Source organism: Indicator indicator, chromosome 4, assembly GCF_027791375.1.
Source record: "Indicator indicator isolate 239-I01 chromosome 4, UM_Iind_1.1, whole genome shotgun sequence".
NCBI classification, from domain to species: Eukaryota; Metazoa; Chordata; class Aves; order Piciformes; family Indicatoridae; genus Indicator; species Indicator indicator.
Window position 1 is genome coordinate 5,249,095 of NC_072013.1, and position 10,665 is coordinate 5,259,759.

Consider the following 10,665-nt stretch of genomic DNA (forward strand, 5'->3'; position numbering starts at 1 on the left):
AGTAAGTACAGGGCCCCACTAAATGCTTTAAACTATCCAATTCATCAGTATACAGACTTTCCCTATAGAACAAAGCCTTCTTTATAGACCTGCCTAAGGCAGCTTTAGCACTCTGTTGCGACTGAATCTCATCAACCTCAGTTCAGTGTTGTGTAATGTCTCATGCAGAATCCTTTCTCTGAAGTAATTACTGTGACAGAAGTAGAGGCCAATCATTTGCTATATGCTATAGGCTGTCACTGGAGAGACTTCAAAACAGGAGATGAACAGGCTTACAGAGTAAGCAAGAAGAGCAAACTCACTGATGAGAAAGATCCCTGGTCCCTGAAGACAGCAAAGAGGAGAACACACCCATTAGAAATGGTCACTCTGAGTGTAAGTACTGACCGTGCTGTGATTCTCTCAAACAAAATTTCTTAAAATCTGTCAGAAGCACAAATACTCCGCAAAACTCCAGCAGCAGCAACAGAACTCATGACCAAAGCCTCCATAAAGCAGGGTCACTGTAATTAGTTTTAGACTGCAACTGTGACAAAACTGAACTGCCATCAGACATTATTCATGGCAGACCTGCCTGGCTAGAAATTCCCTGAGCATAGTAGCACATGAACAGTGTAAGAAAAAACCAGGGAGAGGGCAAAGACCCTGACACACTTTGCTTTTCAGTAGTACAACTAACAGTCCCAAGTAATTTCAAGGTACTTCACCTGGCCTTAAAAAACTAACACACTTGACTTAGGGAAAAGTCCCGTTTACCTGCAATTATGTCTCACCTCAAGCATCTACCTCCGCTTACTCTCTTTTCTTCACCAAGTTACATTATTCCTGATTGAAGCCCATTATGCCTACCAGCAAACCTTGCCAGAAAAAACAAGCAAACAAAAACCAGACCACAACAACAATAAAAAGGAACACAAGAAAAAAACCTTCATCTTAGTAAGAATGCTGTAACAGAAGCAACACCCAAAACCAACTCAAATGTGCCAAAACACTTTATCCCAAAGCTCTGACATTGGTTTGTATTTCTGCAATCTCTCAGTTGACCTAGCACACTGGTGACAAATATTTTGAAATATAAACATCCCTACTCACCTTAGAGTAAATTAAAACTAAGTAATATTGGATAGTTCTTCTAAGCAATCAGAATTTGTACACAAAATATCCCTCCAGTTTTTGGCTATGTGAGCATAGCACTGTCGTATTTCAAATCACTAGTTGCACAAGACAAACTTTAACAACCAGGATCATATGCTGATATCACAGTAATTTTTGCAGTGAGAGATCCCAACTCATTTAAACCAAATAAAACAACAAAAACACCCCACAACAAACAAACAGAAAGCTTACAATCTAATTATAAACTAGTACCATTCTGTGCTCACACAAGTGGACCAGTAGCTGGAATTGCAAAGATAACCTATTTAATTAGCAACAGCACAAATATTACATGGCATAACCTCAAAAGGAGGAGGCGGGGAAATTACATTCAATTTAAGTACACTGCTATTTTAAATTTCCCATTATTCAGTTTGGAATTGTACTAGAAAACTATTTCTAAGATGATGATACGTGACACACACCAAAAAAAAAAGTTTTGTGCTCTCTCCATCTCAATGAAGTGGAGAGCTGTTGCCGAAAAAAAAAAAAGCAAAGTGAGATGTTTCTTATTTAACTTCAAAGTGCAACAAGATTTTTTTTACCCTTTTTAACGTAACTGTAATCTAAACCATCTTGGCCAGAAAGCTATTACAGTATAAAATGTTTGAACAGACAAAGGCATGATGACTAGAATATCAAACCTCTTCTAGTATCTAGACAGGATAAGTTGTAATTGGATTTTATTAATTTATTTTAGTAGTATATTCTATATGCTCTTGTATATTGAGTATTCTACTCATAGTAGAAGCCAATAGTTAATGTCTAAAATAGCAGATAAATCCAGGGCAAGTATACAGGGCAAGCGTGTAGACAAGTTTTGTTTTTTTCTGATTTTTTTTTCTTATACACACACACACACGTTATCCAGTCTACACTGATCTTGCCTCAGGCGATTTAGTGAAAACTCACCACTTCAGTCACCACCCTGCTTTATTACCTGATATGCAAGTGCTCACTAATTTCAGCTCCCCCAGAACAGTCATCAGTAGAAAGAGAGGACAAAAGATTAGACTTCTCTCTTGCTTTTGAAGAATGGGAAGCTGGAAACAGTTATTTTTCAGCAAAGGTCAAAGCCAGTACATGAAATCCTCAAAAGGAAAGTATTAGAGCTACCTAAGACCACAACATATGATCTCCACAGCCTAACACATCATCAGAAAACCTGTAAGCATATTTGCTGGTGTGTTGCCTCACACACAGATACTTGGGTTAGTAACAAGCTAGTGGAAGCAGCATTTCCTACTGAGTTCCTGATACTACTTTTTTTAGCTCTCATATATTCCCAGGAGAGATCTCATAGAAATCTTAGCTTGTGAAATGTGACAAAATGAGAATGCGCATCAGCAGAAGTGGTGCAGAATTACAGGTCTCCAGGGTCACATTCCACCTGCTCCAAATATAATAGTCCTGAGTGCCTCTGTGACTAGTACAACCTCTTTCATACTTACTTCTGCCATATCCCCCCATAAACTGGACACTGTGCTGTCACTGATAAATAAAACCAGAGTACACTCCACACTCAAACATCCTAAGAAACCATTTCTGCAACAGAGAGTGAAAATACTAGAGTCAGCTAATGAATAAAAGCGCAAGGGAGGAATGTGTACATAAAGAAATAAATCCTATCACACATTACTATTGTCTTAGCACAGTTCTTACATGACCTGGCAGTACTAATAGAATGTTTTTTCCCCATCTTCTCTTTCTGCCCACAGAGAAAACAACTAACAGATTCAGGCACTAATTGTATGTCGACAACAATTAAAACACCCATAGAAACAAATCATAAGCACTGCTCTTTCATTATGGAGACTTCTAGAACTCCTCTTGTATTTCTGTGCCTTTCCGTAATAGTGGATTGTTATACTGCAAATATTATGGATCTCATACACAAAATATTTCAGCAGGAAGAGTGTACTGTAAGCAGAATCACACCTTTGTAGCCCTAGGTTCACTTCTTAATTTCTAGCCCCTCAAAGCCATTGGCCTTTCTCCCATACTTCCCTCTCTGTCTCTCTTCAGTCATGGATTTTTCTTTGTAAAGAAAGTGAAAAAAAAAAATCTCCAGCAATACAGAAGAAAAAAAAATCAGACAATTGTTACCTTGACGGCCCTCATCATTGGTGAACAGGCCAGTATCACTGCTGCTGCACACACTGCTGGATTCACTGCAACAAAAAAAAAACAAAACAAAACAACAATGCCCCACTGTTACAATTGCAGCAGATACAAACCAAACCCCACTTGATCACATTTTACTAGCTTCTCTGAGCCCAAAATGCTTTACTTATCTCACAAAAACTGCATTGCTGACTCTAGCATGAGACATAATTGCTTTCTGTTAAAACCTAGCAATGCTGCACCACTTGAAACAGAATCCTCTATCTAGTCTAGTTCCAAATTGTCAAAAAGTAATTAATACAACAGCATTTGCCTCGGGTACTAGAGTTAATAACCTAACTATGACATTGTCCATAACACTCACTAGGAAAACGCATGCAGTTGACAATTCTTTCCTTAGATCAATTTACAGCTACTGAAAATCCTCTGAGTTTTTCTCTCAGATTACTTTTTCTTCAAGGTGTGACACAGGTACAGAAACATCCCCTTCAATCTACGGCAAATTTATTTTATTTGGAGGGAAGAGCAGCTGGTGCATGCACAACTCTTCAGCTAAATGCTTTAGCACAGCATGACTTGCTACTGCTAAATGCAACCTCATTACAGCACACTTTGCATTTGCTGAAGCAGTTACAGAAGACTTAATTCTCAAACCAAAGCACTAAACTAGAAATTAATGTGTAGAAAGCCATTAATTGACCATAAAGCTGGATGAATATTTGTAGCGTCAGTACATGCTCAGGTCAGCCCTAAGCATCTGATGGCTTTAACGCTGATACTAATTCAGTCCTTGGACACTTTGAGCAATACTTCCCCTGATTTAGCTGAGAGAGATCAGAACAAGCGGACACTACTTACTGCTCACCTCCTCAGCACTAAGGCCCTAGATACAAGTGTCAGGTGTAACCCAGCACTAGAACCAATCTCCAGTCAGGGCACACTGCTAGAAAGCAACCACAGGTCCCTCTTTCCCAAGGAAATTGGATCATATTACACACCAGTATCAAATGGAGACCCCTCAATTCAAAAGGCTGAAGGATGAGGGACCAGAAGATGCGTCACCCCAAAGAACTGCAGGCACATAATGAAGTCCATTTTGTCAGCATATTATTGCTCTTAGAAGATAAAGTCTAAAGGGTAGTCAAATCAACTCCTCATGATGGGTTACCTACAAACTCTGCATATTCATCGTTGTATAAAGGTCATTTAAAGGATAGAAAATCTGTACATCATCCCCACAATTCAATATGTAAGTTAATATCAAATTCCAAATCAATTCTTTAGAGTTTGACCACCTATTCAGCCTCCCACATATATACCATAGCAACTAAGGCCGAAGACTGAGAACTACAAGCCATTCATTTCACTCCTAGCTCTCCTACCAACTCACTGTTATGACCCTCGGCAAATTTTAGTGTGTCTGCTCTCCCTTTTGAAAGCCTGGATTAACAGTCCTCTGAAGCAGCAGATGCAAGCATTGAATGACTACTTCATAAGGGTTTTAGCATCCTCAGAGGAAAGGTGCCTGAGAAAGGAAAAAGCATCATCAAGATTCCTGACCATCATAATAGTACTTTAAGCATCCTGTTGTACTGGGAGCTCTTTAGTTCCTTATAGATACACACCACTGCCAGTGCTTTACCGGAGCAAGCTTTCACACATCTTATGCTCTTCACCACTCTTTTCACACTTCAGGGATGAACACAAACTATACTCCTACATAAGCCTTTCTGCAGGTCCAGTAAGCATTGATTAATGACCTCCACTTGCAAAGGAGGCTACTTACCTTAACCATGACATAATGAATGCTATTGATCCAACAAGCTACTGCTATAGAGTGTTATTGATCACCCAATCTTTGGTTAAAATGGTCCTCATTTAGCAATTTCACTGTGGCAAACACCTGGAGCAAAGCATGCTTATAATTAAATAGTTTGGGAGAGTTAAAGTGAGAGGTGATGGACAGAGATCTCAGGTTTCCCCCATTTATTCTTTTGCCTGAGCTACTGTTTGTGTCAGGAGGGATATTGATTTTCTATAAAAATAAGAAAACAAGAGGCACCGAGGGGCTGCAGAAGGTCAGGCTGGGCTGGAGAAGGAGGGGAAGCTGAATACTCTGTCTTTGTCACTTGCCTTCCAAGAGAGAGGAATTTTTTTTCTTTACGGAGAGACCAGCCTCCAATTCATCAGCTTAGCCAGGCTCTTGACGGCCACTGGAGGCTGTCATCAAAACAGCTCTGTCCCCAAGGGTAAAGCAACCATACAGCACACTCGGGATGAGCACTGGTTACACAACTAGGCCAGAATACTGTACTGGTTTTGGTTGCAACACAGTCACAGTTTCCTCATAGCAGATCTATGACATGATGTTTTGGATTTGCAACCAAAACAGTGCTGGTAACACACTGATGTTTTACTTATTGCTGAACAGTGTTGAAGAGGCCATCTCTGTTTCTTAGGTTGCACTGCCAGCAAGCAGACTGTGGGTGCACAAGAAGCAGGGAGGGAACACAGTCGTGACAGCTGACCCCGACTGACTAGAGAGATATCCCACACCATATGATGTTGTGCTCAGCAATAAAAGCAGGGGGAAAGAAGGAGGAAGAGGGGAACAGTTGGGGATTATGGTGTTTTGACTTCCCCAAGTAGCCTTGCTTTCCTGGAAAGCATGGAAAACATGATGGAGCCTTGCTTTCCTGGAAATGGCTGAATGTCCACCTGCTGACAGGAAGCAGTGAATGAATTCCTTGTCTTGCTTTGCTTGTGCACACACATGGCTTTTGCTTTACCTATTAAACCAAATTTATCTCAACCTACAAGTTTTCTCATTTTTTTTCAATTCTCCTCCCCATCCCACTGCAGGCAAGTGAGTGGGTGGTGGGGTGCGGCTTAGCTGCCTAATCAGTATTAAATCACAACAAATACATCAGCATCAAGGCAGTGAAGTCCACACAGCATTGGTGGGTCAGTATAATCCTCAGTTTGAAAAAGTCACATTAAGAGTTATGACACTTCAGAGCAGATGAGACAAACTGCACATCTCTTACGAGTAAGCACAGAGATTTTTCAGACAGCTCTTGCACTATGGTTTGTTCTGTCCTCAAGCCAAATCCAGACCATTCTGGGAGTACTCAGCTTAGACCAACAGGAGAAAGAATTCAGTAATCAAATAAATAACTTGCCTTTGCTTTATTACGGATGCAGGGAATCTCAAAGCATTAAGGGACAGAAGGGCACATTACTTCGTGCAGTCTTAGCAGTTGTTACCTTTGCACAGATATACAAATGGTTACTTAAACTAAGACCATATGCTGCTTCTGTTGTTTCCACAGAAAATGAGGCTCTGAGTTACATCATTACCCAGTTTAGAACCATGACCCTTTCCTCATCGTGTTCCTGCACATTCTTCCATCTCTCAGCTTGTGTTCATGTATTTCCATGTTTGGCAAACAATTTCAAAGATTTTATTTCATGCTCGCTTTCAACCACAATAGCCAGCACATCTTCACTTGGGAAAAGTCCAGGGTGCAGTCCCACAAGTAAACTATAAAAACTACTTTCTCATTATAGGATCCATATCCAAAGCTTTCTCTGAATGGGAGAACATCCACTGAATACAGTACAGTTTTGATCTGGCTTAGGATAAGGAGCCCTCTAGAAAGCAGAGAAAAGCCCAGGTATTTAAGCATTTACAGATATTCATGCCTACATAACAAAGAAAAGCAAGCGTCAGTGGAGGGGAGGAAAAAATAAACAAATTAATTTGTTTAAAAACAAATAAACAAAATAGTTTGCCTAATTTTGTGACACTCTTCACTGCTAGAGCAGTAACAGTAGAACCAATTAGGTGTTTCCTAAATCACCAGATCACCACAGAATTCTTCCAAGTCCCACAAGCCATATCACTTTCCCTCCCATCAGCTTGTGATGGCAACCATACCATTCACTCTCCTAAGCATCTAACTTTCTTTTCCTTTTCTCAGGGTATGCCCTTGTTATACATATGTGCAAAGTACAGCATCTTACAGTACCAGAAAAAACAGCTCAGCTACAGCACAGAGAGAATGAGGTAAGCGCAGATAGTTTCACTCTGCTGCTAACAGCGAAGTGCTATATTTAGAACAGCAGAGACCAAAACACGATCCTTCACTGCCTTGAGGGATACTCTACAGTGAAGAGGGTTATATGTATATCTCTTTCCAACTTTGACCCTCTCTAGTGAGTCATAGCACAGATCACACATGTGGTGTTGGAGAGGTCAAATATTCTAACCTCTGGCTTTCCAAAGAGAATCACAAGGATTTGGCAGCAGATGGTAAATGTCATTTGATGCAGATGCTTACACAATAATTAGTTTGAGAGCAAGGGACAAGTGAGACAGAACAGAGTGATCTCCCAGCATGGTCTTCAAGTAACAGTCCAGACAAAGCTGTTTATTTACTCTTTCAAAGGCTGGATGAAATCCGTCTGGTTTACATTCAAGTTTGACATGATGGAACAGACTAACTGGTGGGAAAAAACCCTCAAGGAGCACTGTCCATCACTGCCACATCAAGTCAGAGTATCTCTCAGTCCATCACTACTGACATGCAACATTTCAGGGGCTACTCAGCACATTCCCTTTCCTGGGCTACAAGCAAATAGCTCTGGAAAGATAAAAGTGCTTTGAACAATGAGTAGCAAAAAAGGCATCCATGAGTCTCTTGAAAAGGCCCACTGTGTACCAAATTTTTAAAATTAAAAAATGACTATTGCTTTTTTAAGGAGAAGAATAAATGGCTACTCTTTTCCTGTTTCCACCCTGTAATGTCTACATACATAGCACACCAATTCAGTAAAAATGCAAGAGTGGTCCCCCGGATCAGGGCAATAAGGACGTACTACAAACTATGCTTTTCACTGTCTCCTAGATAATACCATTGAGAAGTCTGTACTTCCAGCTATTATCCACAAAGTCTCTGATACACAAGTGCCACCTGTCCACTATGACAAACTGCAGGAGCTAGGCAGCCAGAACACTTCAATGAACCTTAACATATGAACAATTATACTGGATCAAACAATTACTTTCCAAATCCACTGTTCTCTGTCTGATAGCATCTACTGTGGTGGATGCTTGAGGAAAGAATACAAGAACGTGACAAATACTGTTACCTCCGTATATTTCTCAAGCTTCTAATACTCAGCAGATTCAGGGCTTCCTGAGCCACAGCTGCCATTTAGAATGCAATGCTTAAGAATCCCTGATAAATCCATGCTCCACATCCTCCTTCTGGACACACTTAATTTTTTTACCTCCACAATGCTGCACAGTAAAATCCCAAACTTTGTTTCATGAAAAAGATTACTTTTTTTGTCATTGTTTTTAATGCTTCCTCTGTCTCCTTCTTCTTACACAATATGATGAGCAAATAAACCATATTCACTTTCTGTATGCCATTAAGAAATCTCCATCTCAGTAGTTATTTTCTAAGCTGAAAAAAAAAATCTCTTCATACAGAAGCAGTTTTATAACCCCACACCTTCCACAAAGAGAATAAAAAAAAGTCACACTCAAGGGGAAAACTTCCCAAGAATGACACAAATTTAAACCACAACATTTACGTCTCATTTTTACATCTTGTATGAGATTCTGCCACAAATTCACCAAAGGTCTCCAAAACTGGACATGAAGGCATGCCAGACTCTGCTGTCTGCACAGGCTTAGCTTGTACATAATGCAAGTTCCCCCCAACTTCTTTAACATCTTGCTACATTGGCCCCATAGTTAGCCTTTCAGAGCCTTACTCCACATCCAGAGCAGAGATGCAGAACTGTGAACAAGATATTTTGACTGACGTTCACAGAGTAACTGCTCAGAGGGCTAGCAGTCGCTATGGGAGATCAGATCTGTTCTCTATTACTACTTACGGCAAATTCTAAAAACAAGAAATTAGATCAGTTCATGTCAATCACGCAACCCAAGTATCAACAGGTGGATTTACTCTCCAAACCTTAGGCCACAAGCATGCCACTTTGTAGTAGCTGCAGGGCCATAACATATTAGCCAAAACATATTAGCTTGCCAACCTTTCAAGTAAGCGTTGTTGGTCATCAGTACAGCATTGAAAGGAAAGAAATCTAGTTTAGAAGCAGCTGAGATATTTCTCCTCTTCAAAAAGAGAACAGCAATGAATAATTTTGAAAAGAACTTCTAAAAACAAAGTACAGGATTCACAAGCAGCTGCACGCAAAGTGACCACCTGACCAGCACAAAGAAAAAACCAAGATCTCACCATTCTGACATGTTTTCATCTGAGCCCTGTTTCTGCTCATCAGCTTCACACTCCATCCGCTCCTTCCTTCCACCTTTGCTCAGGAAGGGCCTGTTCTCTCCTGATTCACAAAGGCCATGACTAGATGATGTCCAAGGGGTATTTTCTTTCCAGCGTGAAAGACACTGTTTCTTGGCTGACTTGAACCTGCAGCCCCTCTCATAGTTCCACTCCGACACCCTGAGCTTTTGCTGGAGACTGGCAGCCACCTCAGAGGTCACACGTTTCACTTTCCGTCGGCGCCTGAGAGGTCGACAGGGTGCATTCTCTGTAAAGGAGTCTGACTCATGCCAAGAGTGTTGCTTGCTCCTCAGAGTGGCACTGAGAGCTGGGTGCCGTTTGACCACTGCCATGTCATCAGAGTCACTAAAATTGGCCGTCAACACCTCGCGGCAATCCTTGACAGCTTCGTCCAAGCTTGACTCCGAAGCCTCGCTGTAGCAGCAGGTGTGCTCTGCCTGATGTGTGAAGTCTGAGCGCCGTTTACGACCCCGTCTCTTGCGAAGCTGACGCCGCTGCTGCCGTGGACTTAGAGCCATCTCTTCCCATAGCTCATCCAGCTTGTTTTGTTCTGAAGTTTGCTCTAAGGCTGAGGCCAAGTCATGCACCAGTTCATCCATTGGCAACGCCTACAAAAAATGACAACAAGCAATCATCAGACACAAATGCCACTGGCCTACAGCATGCTACAGCTTCTGAAACGTTAACCAAGTTACATAATTACTTTGGGAGAACCAACACAGGACAACTGCTACTTCCTGGGCTAACTCTTACTCCCTCCTTTTGTGAGGATTAAACAATTTTTCTAACCACAGTAGTAGAGACCTTGATATTACAGCAGGTGAGTCAAGCGCTTTCTATCTGAAAAGGCCCTAAGGTTGCAGCTTTTACGTTGCAGCAACATACTGTATTACACATCTTAAGGTTCTGACAGCTTGCAACTAGTTTACTAACTGGTGCCAGTAAGCCACAGAAAAGGGTTAGCCTGCTCAGTAAACAAAAAGTCTTCCAAAAAGTAGTCAAGCAGCAAAGGTGAGGGTAGAACAGGTACTTTGCAAGCCGGCATCAGTTC

General features: G+C 41.1%; 1 protein-coding gene across 3 annotated transcripts in view; it reads right to left on the reverse strand.

The window, feature by feature from the left end:
- Positions 1 to 10,213, reverse strand: part of GPATCH2L (G-patch domain containing 2 like) — a 31,153-nt gene extending 20,940 nt beyond the window's left edge. For all 3 annotated transcript variants that reach the window (XM_054400357.1, XM_054400358.1, XM_054400359.1), the window contains exons 1-2: positions 9,555 to 10,213; positions 3,262 to 3,326 (exon numbers count right to left, since the gene is read on the reverse strand). In XM_054400357.1, the coding sequence (XP_054256332.1) occupies positions 3,262 to 3,326; positions 9,555 to 10,213 (724 nt within the window). The remainder of the gene's footprint in view (positions 1 to 3,261; positions 3,327 to 9,554) is intronic.
- Between the last annotated feature and the right edge of the window lie 452 nt (positions 10,214 to 10,665).